Source organism: Myxine glutinosa, chromosome 1 (assembly GCF_964187855.1).
Source record: "Myxine glutinosa chromosome 1, kmMyxGlut1.1, whole genome shotgun sequence".
NCBI classification, from domain to species: Eukaryota; Metazoa; Chordata; class Myxini; order Myxiniformes; family Myxinidae; genus Myxine; species Myxine glutinosa.
The window spans coordinates 348,434,572-348,454,855 of record NC_136261.1 but is presented as its reverse complement, the minus strand read 5'-3'; the positions used below and the strand labels follow the sequence as shown (position 1 = coordinate 348,454,855).

The window sequence follows — 20,284 nt, the reverse complement described above, 5'->3', positions numbered from 1 at the left end:
ATTAAAAATAGCTTATTTTGAAGTGTAATGAGTTTACTTGTCATGCAATCATCAATTACTTTACTGCAAGATATCCTTATGGAGGTAGTTTCTTTAACATGTTTAAGTACAAAAGTTGCATTTTCGCTCTACTGGATGGTGGCCATCTTGGATTTCTGGGTCAAAATAATGTCATAACGTCAAACTAATGTCAGATTCGGAATCCTCGTGGTCAAATTACCCAAAAAAGTGTCTTTGTACGTGATTCTAGGTGTTCTGGTTCAAAACTTAATTTTTCAAGATAGTGCCGGCGGTCATCTTGGATTCGAGCCTCTGGCGAAAAATGCCGGGATTTTTGGGAGGGACATAGAGGCTATTTTTGTTATAAAATGTCAACAGAAGTCAAATCAATCGTCAAACCTTACCAGCCAGAAAATGGTCACGGAATTGAAGTTTTGGACCTAACTACAACTGACACCGATCGATTGTCGTACATTTATTAATTCTGAGGAGACAGCCCCTTTCCACGTCTGCGCCTGCGCCCTCAGAGCTCTGACGTAACAGCCGGAACCGGAAGTGGAGGCGTGGATTACGCTGTCGGGCTAACGCGTGCAACGGACGGACTTTCAAGTTTCATTCCAGATCCGTCCACCTCGCAGGATCATGGAGGTCGGAAATGTGTTCGTGCATTCCCAGTAAGTCTGTTTCTTACAACCCAAACTTATGTTGTTTTTATCACTTTATATTATTGTGTGTTCCTCAAAGATGACATCGTGTTAGTTTTGATCTTTAAGTAAAATTTGAGACATGTTTGGATATTAAATAATAAATAAACTTCGTTTTTTTTTTTTTTCTAGTCAGATTTGTGTTTGGCTGAGACGTGTAAACATATAACATCTAAACATGATAAAAAGTAACCACGTTTAATCTTCCAGCGGTGTGTTTTGTTACCAATGAGCTAGCTAGCCAGCCGTTCCGTTGGAGTGCTTAAGCCAATTGGCGAGCATTCTACAAGTACAAGCTGATTGGTTACTGAACACGCCCGAGGAAGTGATCTTTTTGTATTTCAAGATTGGTCCGAATAACAGGTAATACAAAAATGGAGGCACCTGCACCATCCATGGGAAGAGCTGCTTAATACTGTACACTGTACACTGTACAGTATAGTAGAGCCAAATCCATAGCCTCCAACTAACACGTACTCTGACCAATGATTTGCGAATAACCACCGTTTAGAGGCCATTTTTCCCCGCAAAGCGGGGGTTGGCCTTTTCGGGGACCGTGGTTGTTGTTGTTTTTTGGTCCCCTTTTTGAAGCAATGTTTGACGGCCGGATGCCCTTCCTGCCGCCAACCCTGTTTGTCGCCTTTTTACGATAAACAGGGAATTACCAGTGTACTGGTACTCAATTTGCCGACCTCGGAAGGATGACAGGCTGAGTCAATCCCCCTGGCGTTAATTCAGCGATCGACCGGGATTCGAACCCAGGATCCTTGGATCCTAAGCCGGCACCCTAGCCGCTAGCCCAACACCAGGGAAATACTGCAGCACAAATTCATAGCGCAGGCTTCGATGGGCTACGTGGTTTCCACCTACGCAGGCTTCGATGGGCTACGTGGTTTCCACCTACGCAGGCTTGGATGGGCTACGTGGTTTCCACCTGCGCAGGCTTGGATGGGCTACGTGGTTTCCACCTGCGCAGGCTTGGATGGGCTACGTGGTTTCCACCTGCGCAGGCTTGGATGGGCTACGTGGTTTCCACCTGCGCAGGCTTGGATGGGCTACGTGGTTTCCACCTGCGCAGGCTTGGATGGGCTACGTGGTTTCCACCTGCGCAGGCTTGGATGGGCTACGTGGTTTCCACCTGCGCAGGCTTGGATGGGCTACGTGGTTTCCACCTGCGCAGGCTTCGATGGGCTGCGTGGTTTCCACCTGCGCAGGCTTCGATGGGCTACGTGGTTTCCACCTGCGCAGGCTTGGATGGGCTACGTGGTTTCCACCTGCGCAGGCTTGGATGGGCTACGTGGTTTCCACCTGTGCAGGCTTGGATGGGCTACGTGGTTTCCACCTGCGCAGGCTTGGATGGGCTACGTGGTTTCCACCTGCGCAGGCTTGGATGGGCTACGTGGTTTCCACCTGCGCAGGCTTGGATGGGCTACGTGGTTTCCACCTGCGCAGGCTTGGATGGGCGACGTGGTTTCCACCTGCGCAGGCTTGGATGGGCTACGTGGTTTCCACCTGCGCAGGCTTGGATGGGCTGCGTGGTTTCCACCTGCGCAGGCTTGGATGGGCTACGTGGTTTCCACCTGCGCAGGCTTGGATGGGCTACGTGGTTTCCACCTGCGCAGGCTTGGATGGGCTACGTGGTTTCCACCTGCGCAGGCTTGGATGGGCTATGTGGTTTCCACCTGCGCAGGCTTGGATGGGCTACGTGGTTTCCACCTGCGCAGGCTTGGATGGGCTACGTGGTTTCCACCTGCGCAGGCTTGGATGGGCTACGTGGTTTCCACCTGCGCAGGCTTCGATGGGCTACGTGTTTTCCACCTGCGCATGCTTCGATGGGCCACGTGGCCTCCACCTGCGCAGGCATATTTTTCCCCTTTCCCCATATTTTCCCCTCTCCCCATATTTTCCCCCTTTCCCCATATTTTTCCCTTCCCCATATTTTTCCCTTCCCCATATTTTTCCTTTCCCCATATTTTCCCCTTTCCCCATATTTTTCCCCTTTCCCCATATTTTCCCCCTTTCCCCATATTTTCCCCCTTTCCCCATATTTTCCCCCTTTCCCCATATTTTCCCCCTTTCCCCATATTTTTCCCCTTTCCCCATATTTTCCCCCTTTCCCCATATTTTTCCCCTTTCCCCATATTTTTACCCTTTCCCCATATTTTTCCCCTTTCCCCATATTTTTCCCCTTTCCCCATATTTTCCCCCTTTCCCCATATTTTTCCCCTTTCCCCATATTTTCCCCCTTTCCCCATATTTTTCCCCTTTCCCCATATTTTCCCCCTTTCCCCATATTTCCCCCCTTTCCCCATATTTTCCCCCTTTCCCCATATTTTCCCCCTTTCCCCATATTTTCCCCCTTTCCCCATATTTCCCCCCTTTCCCCATATTTCCCCCCTTTCCCCATATTTCCCCCCTTTCCCCATATTTCCCCCCTTTCCCCATATTTTCCCCCTTTCCCCATATTTTCCCCCTTTCCCCATATTTCCCCCCTTTCCCCATATTTCCCCCTTTCCCCATATTTTCCCCCTTTCCCCATATTTTCCCCCTTTCCCCATATTTTCCCCCTTTCCCCATATTTTCCCCCTTTCCCCATATTTTTCCCCTTTCCCCATATTTTCCCCTTTCCCCATATTTTCCCCCTTTCCCCATATTTTCCCCCTTTCCCCATATTTTCCCCCTTTCCCCATATTTTCCCCCTTTCCCCATATTTTCCCCCTTTCCCCATATTTTTCCCCTTTCCCCATATTTTTCCCCTTTCCCCATATTTTTCCCCTTTCCCCATATTTTCCCCCTTTCCTCATATTTTCCCCCTTTCCCCATATTTTTCCCCTTTCCCCATATTTTCCCCCTTTCCCCATATTTTCCCCCTTTCCCCATATTTTCCCCCTTTCCCCATATTTTCCCCCTTTCCCCATATTTTCCCCCTTTCCCCATATTTTCCCCCTTTCCCCATATTTTTCTCCTTTCCCCATATTTTTCTCCTTTCCCCATATTTTTCTCCTTTCCCCATATTTTTCTCCTTTCCCCATATTTTTCTCCTTTCCCCATATTTTTCTCCTTTCCCCATATTTTTCTCCTTTCCCCATATTTTCACCATTCCCCATATTTTCACCCTTCCCCATATTTTCTCTTCCCCATCTTTTACTCTCCCTTTCCATCATCTTTTACTCCCCCTTTCCACCATCTTTTTTCCACCATCTTTTACTCCCCCTTTCCACCATCTTTTACTCCCCCTTTCCACCATCTTTTACTCCCCCTTTCCACAATCTTTTACTCCCCCTTTCCACCATCTTTTACTCCCCCTTTCCACCATCTTTTACTCCCCCTTTCCACCATCTTTTACTCCCATTCCCTCATCTTTCTATTCATTTCCCTTCCCCATCTCTCCTTTCCCTATCACCACCCCTCCTCCCCTGCTAAATGATGTCCAATAAATGTACCAGACCACCAGACAGGAAAATCACAACACAAACACGAGCAGGAAAATCTTGCATTCCCAAAAGGTTTGTCCTTCTGTTTGAAAGTGGTGATTTTTACATTTTCTGGAACTTCGTGCTGCTTTGTTTCTTTGGTACAGTGTTTGTTTTGTATGTGAAGATGATATTGTATATTCTTCAATGTAATGAAACAACACAGCTTTCAAAATCTCGATGTTTTTGTGGAATGTGTAAACCTGGATTTTGGACAATAATGCACTGGACTGCTTGTCCCTTTAAAGGGCATCTATTTATTGTATTTTGGGGTGGAGTTGTGTGATAAAAAAAAAAAATAGTACACCTGCTCACTACGGGAGCGGAAAGGGGAGTCATGTTATTATCCTTATTATTATTGCCAATTATTATGACTATTACTTGTGTTATATCAGGTCATTGAAAGGATCAGAACATGCATGACATTATAACATGTTAGATCTGGTCAATGAAAGGATCATGCTGTGCATGACATTATAACATACTAGCAACGGTACCCGCCCTACGGGCCTCCACTGAGAGGTACCCGCCCTATGGGCCCTACGGGCGGGGCTTAAACTGGGAAGCCCAAATGAAAAGGCAAAATATCAGAAATGTAAGGCTTTTTTATTTTAAACGATTTATATAAACATCCGTCAAATCATATCACACGTAAATCATCAAAATCTAAACAGTACATGGCGCCCATTTTGAAAAAAGATTGAATTCTGCAAAACGGAAGCGGCCGCTACACGTCTTTCTCAGTCGCACGTTTATGTGTGAAGAGTGTGCGCCGAATCTGTAACACGGAAGCGGCCGCTACACCTGTTTCTCAGTCGCTTTGCACACGCTGCCATGTTACTTCGGAGCCGCACGTTTATATAGGAAGAGTTCGTCAGGAGTCGATCTACTCTCTCCTGGTACGTAGAATAAGCAGTATTTGTAAAATTTCAACAAAAGCCACATCACTGTTCATATCGGTAAATATTATTCCATCATGTTTGGAAAAACTGGAAAATTGGAAAACTTGGAAAAGCAATATGGCCTATTTTACTCCCTGGGGTCCCAGGAATACCCACCCAAAATATTGTTGCGATCGGTTGAGCCGTTTTTGCGGTACCTTCGGACGGACAGACGGACATTTGGTGAATTATAGTAAGATTAGATCAGGTCATGGAAAGGATCAGACCGTTCCTCACTTCTAAATTCTCGAATGTAAAATTTACTGCAGTAAGGATGATGGGGGAGGCAATATCGCAATCCACAAAAATCCCTTCCCTTGAGTGGGGATATTGTTTCATAACATCATTAATATTACTAGGGCATTGCCCGTACGTGGGTGCCCGTTCCGTGGCCAAAAAAAAAAAAAAACGCTACCCGTACGCTCTACCCCGCCCGTACGCCCGTAAACAAAAAAAGCAACGCTCTTCGCTTCCGCCCTTCGCTCTGACTGAATTGGGAGAAATAATGCGCATAAGAAATCGAATTACGTACCGTAATGGCGGTCAGCTCGTAACGCGCTCAGCTCCGCTCGTCTCACATCGGCCACGCCTACGCAACAGAGCGTTCTGTGATTGGCTGCCGGAAGATAAGTCGTCACTGTCCGGAAGTTCGCAAATCGCAGTTAGGATGAATCGTTTTAATTTAATCGCAGTTTGAATTCGTTTTAAAACATAGTTTAACGGCAACATAGTTTTCCAACGTGAAATAAATGAATACGCTGTCAAATGTGCCGTCCGAGGCAGAGTCTGATCGCCACGTTCGGCACACGTGATAGCTCGCTGCTCTCTGATTGGTTGAAGCGTTTTTTGGACATATCTCGGTAAGTAATTGTCCGATTAATATGAAACCTTGAAAAGGCACATCCTCGGGTCCCCAGCAATATACCTGGCAAGTTTCAAGTATATCGGACCCGTGGTTGTCGAGAAACAGCGGTCACAGACAAACACACAGACACACAGACACACAGACACACAGACACACAGACAGACACACAGAGATTGCTGGAATTATAGATAGATTCTCGCCAGAGGACAGGGTATTGCATTTGAGTCCGTTTGTTTGTTACTTGGCAACAAAAAAAGCATTTTTTTTTTTTGCAAGTATGTTGATCACTCTGGCCTGTGTGTTTGTGTGTTTGTCTGTTCGCTCACTTATACTTGCCTACAGGCCACAATTTGAAACCGATCTTCACGAAACTTCACCAAATGGTAGAATTCGTGGTCCGACAAAATCCTATATATTTTTAAGGTCAACATAGGCCGAAGGTCAACCACTTTTTTCGCATTTCTAAAATCCTCAATTGTCATCCGATTGACTTGAAATTTGAATAGGAATTACATATCGGCTAACTGAATTCAACCACCAACTATTTTTGAGATCAGCTTTGGCCAAAAGGTCAACATAGGCCAAGGTCAACCACTTTTTAAGAATTTCTAAAATCTTCAATTTTCATTCAATTGAATTGAAATTTGAATAGGATTTACATATCGGCCTACTGAATTCAACCAACAACTATTCTTGAGATCACCATAGGCCAAAAGGTCAACATAGGCTAAAGGTCAACCACTTTTTTCAAATTTCTAAAATCCTCAATTTTCATCCGATTGACTTAAACTTTGAAGACTATTTGCATGTCAGGTCACTGAATTCAACCACGAATTATTTTTGAGGTCAAAAGGATGCTCTCCTGAGTGCCATTCGACTTTGTTATGTTTTGCCAAGTGTCGCTCTGAGTTTTTTTGTTTTTTTTTGTCTGTTTGTTACTTGGCAAAAAAAATTTTTTTTTTGCAAGTATGTTGATCACTCCGGTTTGTGTGTGTTTGTGTGTGTGTGTGTGTTTGTTTGTTTGTGTGTTTCTGTCCGCTCACTTATACTTGCCTACAGGTCACAATTCTAAACCGATCTTCACGCAACTTCACCAAATGGTAGAGATCGTGGTCCGACAAAATCCTATATATTTTTGAGGTCAAAAGGTCAACATAGGCCAAAGGTCAAGCACTTTTTTTCAAATTTCTAAAATCCTCAATTTTAATCCGATTGACTTGAAATTTGAATACGATTTGCATATCGGCGAACTGAATTCAACCAGCAACTATTTTTGAGATCAACACGGGTCATAAGGTCAACATAGGCCAAAGGTCAACCAATTATTTTGAATTTCTAAAATCCTCAATTTTCATCCGATTGACTTGAAATTTTAATAGGATGTTCATGTCAGATAACTGAATTCAACCACCAACTATTTTTGAGATCAACACAGGTCATAAGGTCAACATTGGCCAAAGGTCAACTAATTATTTCGAATTTCTAAAATCTTTAATTTTCATTCGATTGACTTGAAATTTGAAATGGATTTTCATATCAGCTTGGCGAAACCAACCACCAACTATTTTTGAGGTCAACATCGGCCAAAAGGTCAACATAGGCCAAATTTCTAAAATTGTCAATTTTCATCCGATTAACTTAAACTTTGAAGACGATTTGCATATCAGGTCACTGAATTCAACCACTAATTATTTTTGAGGTCAAAAGGATGCTTTCTTGAGTGCCATTCTACTTTGTTCTGTTTTGCCAAGTGTCGCTCTATGAGTGATTTTTTTTTTTTCGTTTGTCTGTCTTTGTTCGTTTGTCTCTTTGTTTGTTTGTCTGTCTGTTTGTTTGGCTGCACAGAATAAATATGATTTTCTCTGCAACCGTTGGTCTGATTGACAGTAAATTTGCACCATAGGTGCAACTCCACATGTAGAATTTTAAAATGATAATTATGACATCACAGGTCACGTAGTTCGGCCGCCATCTTGGAAAAACCGAAAAGATTTGCACCTCAATATCCCCGGAAGCGCTGAATCGACAAAAATTGAGACATGGCTCATTGTAAAGAACTCTCCATGGGGAATAAAATGTTAATCATGATGTCATGGGTGCCTCCATTATGACGTCATAATTCGACAAGTACAAAACCTCATCCGATCAGATGAAATTTCTTGAGCGTCATGTACGCATAAAATGGTGGAGAAAAAATAATAATGATGACGTCATCGGTCACGTGGTTCGGCCGCCATCTTGGGAAAAACGAAAAAAATTGCACCTCTATATCTCCAAAAGCTCTGCATAGAAAAAATTGAGACATGGCTCATTGTAAAGAACACTCCAATGTGGAATACCATCTGTTAATGATGTCATAGGTGCCTCCATTATGACGTCATAATTCGACAAGTACAAAACTTCATCCGATCAACATGAAATTTCTTGAGCATAATCCCGGGATAAATTGGTGGAGAAAAAAAAGAATGATGACGTCATCGGTCACGTGGTTCGGCCGCCATATTTGTTTTTACACAAAAGCCTTAAAAACCACTGAAAATACATCCTGACGAGAGTCTGCAATATCTGATTACTCTTACTTTTGTAATGAGAAGCAACTTTGGAAAAACGCCATGAAAATGCCTTGAAAGAACTCCACGGAAGCAGCCGGAAGGGTCGTCTTGTTAACTCTTTTGGGTTATATAGACTGTAGTAGATCTACGATCATGAGCGATCGTCGACGTGATGTGTATGGACTAATGTCCGGATTTCTCCGAATTTATTTCATTTATTTGTTAAACATCATTATCGACTATTTAAAAAAGGTAATCAAACGTGTTTGTGGTTTTTTATATTTTTACTTCCTGTCGAGGCCGTTGCTCCCACGAAAACGGCACGATGAGCTATTTATACTTTTTAACATGGCAGGAAAAAAACACTTGGGGAGGTGGGATATTATTGGTATTGATATTGTTTTGCAGCAACATTAATATTATGCGGTTATCATTACATTCGTTTTGTTATTAGAAGCGGCCTTGGGAAAACGCCACAATGAAGCTAACGTAACATCGATATACACCTCAACACGCATCCCCATTGGCGGCAATGGTGGGGAAACCCCCTCTTGGGGGGGAGAAAACCCCCTTGGGGAGGGGGGGGAGGAATGAATACACTACAACCTTCATTATGTAACCTTTAGTCATCCTGTCAATTTTGGTTGAGATTGGATAAGCAACGACGGAATTTATCATGGTCAAAAATCATGAGACAGACAGACAGATGCCAAATTGCGTATTTTCGTATCATGTACCAGAAAATAAGGAAGGGGAGATCGTAGGAAAGAAGTGGCGTTCTAGGGGGAGTTGGGTGAGGAGGAAGGCAAAGAAATGATGAGAGAATAGGAAAGAAAATTAGCGGAGAATGGATTTTTCATAACTACTGATGCCTATGTTCTTTGTTGGGTAGGGAGTAAAGGGGGTTGTTTGAGTAAATGTATTAAATATGTTGGAGTGAATCCATTAGTGCTACAGCAGTAAATGTTGAAGTTGTAATTCTGGATTTTTTTTTTCTGTGGTGTTCATTTCAGTGAATTCTCGGCATCCTCCCACAATTCTCTATGCAGCTGTGCCAGTCAAACCATCGAGCGTGACGATCACCTGTGGTGAGGATCATTTTCATTGCAAACCCAACTGTTCTCCTTTGAAAACCGAGACGGTACTTCTGCCCTCACCTAACGTTCCTACACAGAAGGGTGTTTGTGCATTGTGTCCGAGGAGAGGATGGTATACAAGGATTCCAGTACTTTGCAGGGAAGATGAACACGTTGGGACACCGGATAAAGTAAATACTTGCAATTTTAATTTCTCGTCATCCATGGCTTCTCGGACCATGACACCAGTCACAGACCTATTGGTAGCTGGTTTTTACCTTTGAATTTTCCGTGATCTAAGGCTCACGGAGGAGCTTGTGTATAAATCATGTGTAGGAAGTACATGGAATGAATGAATGAATGATCGTTTTGAGGCCATTTTCCCCGCTAGAGCGGGGGTTAGCCTTGCGGCCCCCATGACAATCATGGTTCCCTGTTTGAGGCAATGTTTTTACGGCCGGATGCCCTTCCTGGCGCCAACCCTTAGTCGCCTCTTACGATGCGCAGGGATACGGTGTACCTATTCTAAACCGGGGTACACACCAGGATCATTCATCCCAGCAAGCTGGTACTCAATTTGCCGACCTCGGAAGGATGACAGGCTGAGTCAACCCCCCTGGTGTTAATTCAGCGATCGACCGGGATTCGAACCCAGGATCCTAGGATCCCAAGCCGGCACTCTAACCACTAAGCCAACACCAGGCAAGGAAGTACATGGAATAATGCACGAATCTCAACCTGAGATCCCAGCATCATGAGTTGTGCTCTCATAGATATGGGAAGGCTAAATCTTCTCTCTTTCTGCTGTTCTACCCAAAGACAGGTTCAGTGCTGCTAAAACAGCCACATGGCATGGATTACAATACAATAAATGGTTTGCCTTTGCCTTCCCAGTGGTAGTCAGGGCAGGAATTTGTAAATTGTTCAGGATGGCAGTGAGAGTTCGCCTTGTCTTTGCGAAATACACCGTGGGATCTTTAACGTCCACGAATTAATGCCAGGAAGGCTGAATAGACCAACACAAATATTAGATCCGATTATATGGACCAGGAAGCAGTTGCAAATTCGAAATATAATTGAAAAACTAGATTCGTGCCATCTTGCTTCCTAGACTTGCCCAAAGAGGAGAGGCCATTGTAATCTGTCTGCAAGTCCGCACCCAGATCTACTTTTATTTAGATCGTTCATTCTCAACACTAACTATCTATAAACCCCAGCGACACTGCAGTTAAAAACTCACAATTTTTTTGCAATAATAAAATGTGAAAATTAACTTGTCCACTAGTTTAACCATGACAAGCGAAGGATGTACAGTATCTCCAGCCACGGCAACTTGAGTTTCAACATAACATTCGCAGTATTTCTCGCAGGTATTGCAGCACAACTCGCACCACACCTTGAATCGTGCGCCCAGGTGACCTTGGTCACATTTTGAGCTGGCTAGACAAGCCTGTTCTCTGAGGTGTACTGCAAGGCCTATGGGCTCGAATGGCACAGTTCGGCTAAGTTGTCCTCTTTCACCATAAGTGTTGTGTCTAATTTAACTATTAGTTGATTTCATACTTTGAATGTGTATTATGTCCAAGGAGATGCTATTGTAACAGTGCTGTGTGAGGGAATGAGGCCTGTGGGTGTTTGTCAACACCTCGACATGCTGTAATCTATATTGTTCATGGTAAGGCATTTAATTGTACAGGGCTGGTAGGATCGATAGCCTCAAGGTACGCACACTCGCCTCTGAGCTATCTAGCCTGGGTTTAATATCCCGACTTCGCTAAAAACTACCATCCTGGTGTTTTACAGACAGGGTGATTCATCAATGTGTGTTCCGGCCCTCGGATGGACGTTAAACTGGATGTCCCGTCTGCCGGCATTAGTTGATGTACATGGGATCTTCAATCGTAGTAGTCGTAGTAGTAGTATTAAAAGGTAGCGAATTTTTTAAGTGATTCTTCACCATTGGGAGATGGGGTGAAAAGCGATATACAACATGTGTGTGCCGTCCCTTGCATGTTAACCTGGGCGTCTCATCTGCCAGCATTAGTTGGTGGACGATAAAGATCCCACAGTCTCCTTTGCAGAGTAGGTGGGCTAACGCCAGCACCATGAACAAATTCAATATCCCTGCTTTAATCTACTGGGGGCACTGTATCAGTGGCACAGCTCCACATTCCTCCCCCTCCCTACCCCACCCCCAACCCCCCCCCCCCCTCCTCCCCGGGGGGCATTGTTTTCAGGTTGTACTTCTGGCTGTCCTGTCCCTGATAAGTTTTCGTTACCACGATAACTTGAGACCGGCAGAAGGGATCTTAGTGAAACTTGATGCAGGTATGTATAATGAGGTAAAGATGAACTGATTAGATTTTGGGGTCACAAGGTCAAAGGCCAAAGGTCATGTTAGGTAAAAATCTTGTTACTGAGCTAACTTGTGAACAAGTGATGGGGTTTCGAACAAACCTGGTATGAGTATGTATTATGATGCAAAGATGAACTGATTACATTTTGGCATCAAATGTGAGGAGTGAGGTGATTTTCATGATTTTGGTGGCAAAGGTCAGCGGTCATGTCAGGTAAAAATGTGATACTTGAGAACAGCTGAATTTTAGCTCTTACACGAGCCTCGATTCTGTATACCAAAAAAAAAGGATTTAAATCAAACTTAGTACAAGTATGTATAATGATGTAATAATGTGGGCGGATGCATATCGGTCGACATCGTGTTGAAGAGTGTCGTTCTAGTTTAATGTCTTAAGGAGATTGCATTCATTGTTAAACGCCAATGCATTATTAAATGCTCTTTGTTTCTTTTGTTTAGTTTGGCACCTGTTTCTTCTGGGAGCCGTGGGTGAGTTTATTTCATTGAAATTATTTTGTGCAATTGTCAAATGCTTTGTCTGATTGGTTATTTGTTGGACATGTATACAATTTTGGGTGGGTTTGTTGGTCTGTCTGTCTTTTGCATTTGGGTTTGTTTGTTGGTCTTTCTATCTGCACATGATGTGCTAACGTAAGCCACAAATGCCACCAGGTTGTATCCAGTATTACATGTTATCGTTTTTCAACCGAGTACCTCCATAAAGTATTGTTACGTTTTGTGGGGGTAGAGGATGGATTACCATAGTACAGATAGGATTGTATAGGTGTACTATGGACCGTGGATGCATAGCAGACATCTCGATGTATTAAGTAGGGAAACTGGAGCTTAAGGTTGTTTATGTGTCTTCACAAGGGGGGGTTGAGCAGTGTTATCTAGATAGGGGCTGTTACTTTTCCCTCAGTTTGTAATTACCTCCTGTGGCTTTTCCCTACGTTCGTTACAACAACAACCTCCCATTAACCAACAATAACCGACACCATGTCGACAGAAGCCGAACGTTCTCGATCAACAATTAAACCCCGCCCACCAAACGAGTAAGGAAAAAGGCCACGCCCTGAAGATTGTCATTGGTCAAGCAAGACCATGGGACAATTTGACGGAGCTCGGCGATTGGACAGTGACGTCAGAGCTGGAAGGTTCGAGCAGGAGAGAGGAAGAAGTCTCTCTCTCTGTCTCTCTCGGTCTGGCTTTTGTCCTTGGCGGTCGCTTTTTGGTTTCGTGTGCGCCTGTGCGGAAACTTACCGGAGCTTTTGCGATCGTGAAAAGGAGCAATAAGGCGGCGGTTTGCGGGGCTCTTGGCGCTTCGGACCGAGAGAGAGAGCAAAAAGAGGGCTGTCTTCACAGCTCGCTCGACGGCTCTGTGCACATCGCCATATTGGCATTGGACTTGGCCACCCTGTACTGCCGACTTCATTCAACGGTCTCGTTGAGCAAGCTGTGTGCCAGCCGACTAAAAGAAACCATTAATTTTATCATTCCCCTGTTGTGTAATTGTGTCTGATGGAGGCGTCTCAAATTAGGATTTAGTTTTACCTCACCTTTCATTTTCACCACTTTTGTATTGCATTTATTTTCATTAAATTATTGTGTTGCATTTTATTTGTTGTGTGTTGTTTCTCTGTTTGTGGGTTTCAAGAATAAACCCGTGTGGCTTCCGTCTGAGGTAAGTGCTTTGGTTCCCTCACTCGTATGCGATGGACCAACGGCCAGGTTCGGCTCCGCGCCTCAGAATTGAGGACAGTTACGGCTATTCGTCATCCAGCTGTGTTAACTGCCGGGGCTGACGTGACAGTATTGTTGCGGGAATTATTATTGGGGGCTAATAAATGCTTAGTATAGTAAAGTTATCTCAATATTTGTATAGAAGAAGCATAACATAATTAATTATGTTCGATATGCACCGCTATAACGTGTAGACAGATATTCGTATTCCTTGCCCTACTGTTGTTCTATGACCCACCAAACCTTTGGCTGTTTTATGTTCTTTTTCTTCTCTATTTGTCCCTTATGCTATTGTAAAGTCCACACAAAACCTTGAGGCACAAGGCAGTCGGAGGAATGATCAGGTGTTGTTAAAACTGCAGTTAAATTTCCATGGCAGTTAAGTCACCACAGGAGGCTCAATGAGAAATTTGTTACGCACTGGCTTTCGGGTGGTTCATCACATGCTGGAATGAGTCACACACCAGCCAGAGGGAGAACGAAGTCAGTGTGCTGTGAGAGAGGGTTGCGCTCTGGGAGAGAAGGTTGCATTTCCCGCTTTCTTCACAGAATTCTTGCCCTGCAGTGGGGGGGGGGGGGGGGGGTGTATACAAGATCGAGGCTCGTAAGAAAGAGCTAACATTAATCACACAAAAAGTCATAACGACACATAAAACACAAAAAATAAGGGGAGCGGTAGACAAGATGGGGAGAGAGGGGGAAGGACACAAACACAACATTTGAGAGCAGGGACATCGGGAGAAATGTGGGAGGGGGAGGGCTTGGGGGGAGGTGGGAGAGGTATAAAACATATGAACAGTGCAAGGACTTCCAGGAAAGAAGTTGGAATTTCAAAAAATGTGTATCTGGGGTGAATTAGTGGGGGTAGAAAAGATCAAGGTTTTGGATGGGGGAAGATGAGAGATGGTGGTGAACAGCTGTCTTAAAGACCTGGAGGGAGGAGTGGGATTGAAGGGAGTGGGGGAGTTTGTTCCTGAGGTGGGAGAAAAGGGGAATGAAAGAGTGAAGGTGAGCAGAGAGCCTAGATTTTGGCAGTTTAACCATAAGAGGGTTGCAGGCAGATCTTGTGCGTCCTGCAGGAATATTTGGGGGACAGAGCACAGAGAGAGCTGGGGGAGCAAGGCCGGAGAGGAGTCGGTAGAAGACAGAAAGACCACCAACCTGCCTGCGGTGAGTGAGTGAAAGGCCCTCGGAGTTAGCTTCATCGCAGGAGATTCCAATGATTCTGAAAGCTTTGGTTTCAACAGCGTGAAGCCGAGCTAGGTGTGAGGCAGGAGCACCGGCCCAGAGGGGGGAACATTATTCCATTGAGCTGCGGATGAAAGCCTTGTATGTGGTGAGGAGCTCAGGTGTACCAAGGAAGGACTTCGCACGACGGAGGATGCCCAGTCGGCGACTGGCTTTGGAGGCCAGCTTGGAAATGTGGTTTTCCCAAGAAAGATCATGGCAGATAGTGAGACCCAAAAGCTTGAGCGACAGAACTTCTTGGAGAGGATTGTTGAGAAAGTAGATGGGAGGGTTTTCCAGTCGGTCTTTTCGGAGATAAATAGTAAGAGTGTGAGATTTGTCAGGATTGAAAGACATGTTCCACTTGTTTGACCAGTCTGATTTTGTCCAGGTCTGCAGAGAGTGAGGAGGCGCAGACTGCCGATCTGAGGGATGAGGAATGGAGCGGCAGATAGTGGAGTCATCAGCAAAGAGATAGAGATGATTTTCCAGAGAGTCGGAGAGATCATTGATGAAGACCAGAAATAGCACAGGGCCCAGAACACTACCTTGGGGAACTCCAGCCAGAACAGGAAGGGGAGATGAGAGAAAGCCATTCAGGGCCACACGTTGCTTACGACCAGAGAGGAAGTCCGCAAGCCATGAGTGGAGATTTCCATGGATACCATAGGAGCAGAGTTTGGTGAGCAGAGCTGGGTGCCAGACTGTATCGAAGGCACGTGATATGTCAACTGAGACAGCTCTGATTTCCTGTTTGGCATTGAGGACCTCCATCCATTGTTGAGACAGCAGAAGCAACATGTCCAAAGTAGAATGACCTGGTCTGAATCCAAATTGATTTATCAGAGATCAAGCCATTGGAGAAGAGGAAGGATTTGATATCCGAAGCAATGATGGATTCCATGACTTTGCTGATAATTGGAAGCAGGCTGATTCTCTGTTGTTGCAACGATCTGTTTTTGCACCTTTTTGTGTAAAGCGGTAATGTTTGCTGATTTCCAAGAAATCTACTTTTCCAAGAAATCTGTCAGGGTAGAGCTGCTGACTGGCTGAGGTGCGCCACGCAGCCACCTGTGTTTCTCTCTTCCTTCTTTGTTTGTGGAACGACTGCTCTGCAAGGTAGTTGAAATGCCCGTACTCCTGCACGTTGGCCCAGCCGGATCTCTTCCTTGTCTTGTGGAATTCCTTTTGTAGATATCTTGTCGTGTGATTGATTTGGCCCAAAGATTAGAATAATTTAGGAATCTATGGTTAATTTGGTTTGTTTTGAGGGTGTGTATCAAGTAAAGGTAAGGGGTGGGGTGTTTGTTTATTACATACACATTTTGCACTCTTTTGCTTCATGTAATCCTTCCCCTTCTCAAACCAAGTTTGGCTGCCTCATTTGGTGGCTTAGGGTGGTTGTTGTTTGATGATAAATTGGTTCAGACCATGCTCGTGACCCAACGGTTTGCTCGGCCGAATTAGATAAGTCGTAGTCGTCTATCGCCCTCATCTCCCTCTACCTGGATTCATTTCATGGTCCCAACGAGTTGTGTAATGTGGCAAACAGGCCCAGGGAACTTGCTTCGGGCAAACTTGCGGTTGCTATCACATATCCCGCTGGACTTGAATCAGGTAACTGGAAGGGACCCAAGGCTATAACATTATGTACAATTAGAATTTATTTTTATTATTATTATTATTATTTTTGTATACAGGATCGAGGCTCATGAAAGAGCTAACATTTAACACACAAAAAATCAAACAGACACACAAAACATATTATGGGGAGTGGTAGACAAGATGGGGAGAGAAGGGGAAGCACACAAACAACATTTGAGAGCAGGGACATCGGGAGATCTGTGGGAGGGCTTGGGGGGAGGAGGCGTGGGAAGGGGGGGGGAGGGGTGGGAGAAGTATACAACACAAGGACACTGCAAGGACTTCCAGGAAGGAAGTTGGTATTTAAAAAAAGTGAATCTGGTGTGAAATTAGCGGGGGTCGTTTTGGGGCTTGAGGGAATGGGAGTGTCTATAAAGTCCGTCGTATTACAATCTAAGCACATCTACAAAGTACGTACTACGTATTAGAATATGAGTACGTTTATAACGGATGTACTATTAAGAATGTGAGCGAGTGTATTAATAACGTGAGTGCATCTATAAAGTATGTACCATTAGAACATGCTTACGTCTACACAGTGCACACAATTATAACATGAAATCTACTACATAAGAGAGCTGTTGGTGACTCATGGCGTTCAGCCATCTCTGAGAAAAATGGCCACACACACACACACACACACACACACACACACACACACACACACACCACCACCACCACCACCACACAATACAAGTCCTGGCGAGAGTCTGCACTATCGGATTGCTCTTTCTAATCTGTAACTCAGTATTGCCTTTCATCATCATCTCAACTCATTCGATTCGATATGTTTGCACTTCACTTGAACCTTTACAGGTGGTTACTAAATTATCTTGATAATGTTGTAAACGTGGACTTCGACAACGAATGTCACTGGAAGAGTATGGATGGTAGGGGGTTTGCCTAATCGGTCTTTGTCTCCTTCAAGGCATGTTCTGCGAGTGAGGGAAGGAGAAAAAGATCCAAAAATCCATGCACGACGTCTGAAGCAGCTGCAATATGGTTGGAATACCATTGGTTATCGCTTGTATCGCCAGTCTGTGCCACGGTCAGTTTTCATGCATCAGCAAATAAGTAACTAGTACCTGGGAGAGGTGTGCGTGCACATGTCAAAAAGAGGGGTGGGGTTTCACAGAGGGAAAGGAGGCTTTCATGTATCTATAGGTTGGGTTGCTGAATGCGAGAGTCCATAGGTTTTGGGGTTTTTTTTGCAGCTATGTGTGAAACTGTACAGCCTAGTGAGCGCTAAATGCGGAGCTATTGGCGATTTGTCTTTGCAGTCACCTTCGCATTTCAAGCCTGCACCCTCAAACTCCAGATCGGCACCGTGTAATGAGCCGGAGGTGCTGGGATGGCCTGGTGCGGGTGTGGCGACGAGATTTGCACGTTTGGGATCCCGTTCAGGAACCCTGCTTCCGGTTCGATAGAGTGGTGAAAACAAAGGAATGGAAAATGTGGCAAAAACGCAGTTGCTTTTCATTTTGTTAAAGCGATAAAAATGTAAACCAAACAAATTTCACAAAAGTAAGATTGAATGAATTTGATATGAGAAATGATGTTTTTTTTGTTTGTTTGTTTTTGGATACAATAGTTTTTCAGGATTTTGCTCCATATGTAGTGACAAATGTTTTACACCCAAACCTCCCTGTATTCGGAAAAATGTACAGAAACGTGGCGGTGCAGTTAAGCGATTCGGATTCCAGTCCTGATGAGCCAAAGGGGGAAGTCTGACATCCATTAACGATCCAGGTAAAACATTAGCGTTTCCTCCCCATCTTTACGGCCTCTTGGCCACCTTGGCTTTTAAAAATGCTCAATGCTCAAAAATGTAAAAGATGCCCATCATTTTATAAAATTTGTGCACTAATGTAGCAAAACCTTTTGTTGCAGGAGTCGGTAAAACTGTGCTATTGACGACGGTAGCAAATGCCAGACATTGGTGCATCAGGAAGAAGAGCACCACCACCCATTTGTTTTCTGTTGTATCATCCCCATGCAAATAAATTTGCTTTGTGCTGTTGAAAAGTTGCAAGTCGCAAGGTGCAGTATTGAAGGCCAATGAAATCTTTCCTTTTTACATAAGCCTCAACACCTGTATAAAAAGTATGAGTGGACTAATAAGGAACGAAGTTCAGTGATTGAAAACGAGGGAACGCATGGATACATCACGGCACGAGAGTTTCATGTGAAAGGTATACAGTCTCATTAGGTGTAATTACAATGATTGATGCCCATACTCGCGAAAGTGCTTTGTGGCATTCACGAAAAATTCGTTAAGTGCTTAAAAGTTAGAACCAGTCCTGGGCAGATGGCCATGCTGTTGCGGGATACTCGACTGGAAGTGTCAGGAATTAGGATTCAAACCCTGGCTAAACAGCTCGGAGACTAGTGAGCTTTCCCCAAGGCCTATCCTCCAGCCCTCATTTCATCACGATATCGAAATATTGCTGCATTATCCATATCTTTTCCAAGCAGCTTGTGACTGTTCTTTTATCAAATGCAGCACATGGCTACAGATAGCATCATTGGCTGAGTGCATTGCTGTGCCCGCTGATTCAGCGCCCCCTGTAGGTTAGGGCATGAATTTGGAATTTTTTCAGGTTGCCGGTGATATCTTGCCAACTCTTCGTGAAGCACTCTGTGGGATCTTCAACATCCACCAAGTAATGCTGGCAGAAGGAACAAACACCAGGATGACAGTTTATAGTCGGGCTGAGATTTGACAGCTCGGGCGATTGTGCATACTTTTAGGCTATCTTGTCAGCCCACTTGTGACTGGATATCGAATGGAAGGATGTTCAGAATGTGTCTGGATCTTATTATTTTACTTCTTTATATGCACACCAACAAGGGTACCTAGCATTGCCCGGTGCTGTTCTAATCCTGTTTGCATTTTGAAGAAATCAATTTTTTTTCTGTATTCACAAAAGAATTACTCCCTGGCATTCATTGATGAACCTCTGAAAAATTTACAAAGAACCGTTCAGCCATCTCTGCAAAAAAATGGCGACACACAGACCGACAAACATCTCTCTCATAGTATAGATGTCTTTCTGCTCCATCGTAAACCTTAGATCAATGTAAAAACTAGATGATATTCATAGAATACTTACCCTGTGCGGTCAACTTTGTGCAAGCCAAATCTTGTTTTTGAAGGTTTTTTTTTTCTTTTTCTTTTATCGAATATGGCTGCCCGACCACGTGAGTGATGACATCATAAATTTACATTATCTAATATAATTGTTGCGTAGATCCCGCTCAATAAATTTCAAACTTATCAGACTAAGCTTAGTCCCTGTCGAATTATGGCATCATAATTAAGGCACCAGTGACCATCAGGAACATATCTTGTTCGCCATGGGGAGTACTTGACAATGAGCCATGTTTCAATTTTTCCCATTGAGCTGTTTTGGAGATATAGAGGTGCGAAATTTTTCCAGGATGGTGTCTGTACCACGTGACTTGTAACGTCATAATTATCACAAATTCTACAGGTGGAGGCACTCCTATGGTGAAAATTGTCAATTGGACCAACAATTGCAGAGAAAAAAAAAATTCATACTGATCAGATCAAGCGTTGTACTTGTCGAATTATGACGTCATAATTAAGGTACTGATGACATTAATATAACCACCTTTAGAGGCCATTTTTCCCCGCAAAGCGGGGGTTGGCCTTTTTCGGGAACCGTGGTTGTTGTTGTTT

General features: G+C 44.2%; 1 protein-coding gene across 2 annotated transcripts; it reads left to right on the top strand.

The window, feature by feature from the left end:
* The first annotated feature begins 569 nt into the window (after nt 1-569).
* Nucleotides 570-18,606, top strand: LOC137413214 (oocyte-specific histone RNA stem-loop-binding protein 2). 2 transcript variants are annotated; one of them, XM_068098611.2, is made up of 7 exons: nt 570-674; nt 9,549-9,623; nt 12,427-12,456; nt 17,510-17,629; nt 17,862-17,999; nt 18,249-18,330; nt 18,472-18,606. In XM_068098611.2, the coding sequence occupies exons 1-6, from the start codon at nt 643-645 to the stop codon at nt 18,310-18,312; spliced, it is 459 nt and encodes a 152-aa protein (XP_067954712.1). In that variant the 5' UTR covers nt 570-642; the 3' UTR covers nt 18,313-18,330; nt 18,472-18,606. The 2 variants fall into 2 exon arrangements, with proteins under 2 accessions (XP_067954712.1, XP_067954719.1); XM_068098618.2 differs by having other exon boundaries at nt 17,862-18,012.
* Nucleotides 18,607-20,284: the final 1,678 nt, after the last annotated feature.

What these genes read in the sequence shown, in the direction of transcription:
- LOC137413214 (XM_068098611.2), top strand. Translation starts at nt 643, where the DNA reads ATGGAGGTCGGAAATGTGTTCGTGCATTCCCA. An exon ending in AATGTGTTCGTGCATTCCCA is followed by an intron (nt 675 to 9,548) that starts GTAAGTCTGTTT and finishes TGTTCATTTCAG; the next exon opens with TGAATTCTCGGCATCCTCCC. An exon ending in GTTCAGGAACCCTGCTTCCG is followed by an intron (nt 18,000 to 18,248) that starts GTTCGATAGAGT and finishes AAAAATGTACAG; the next exon opens with AAACGTGGCGGTGCAGTTAA.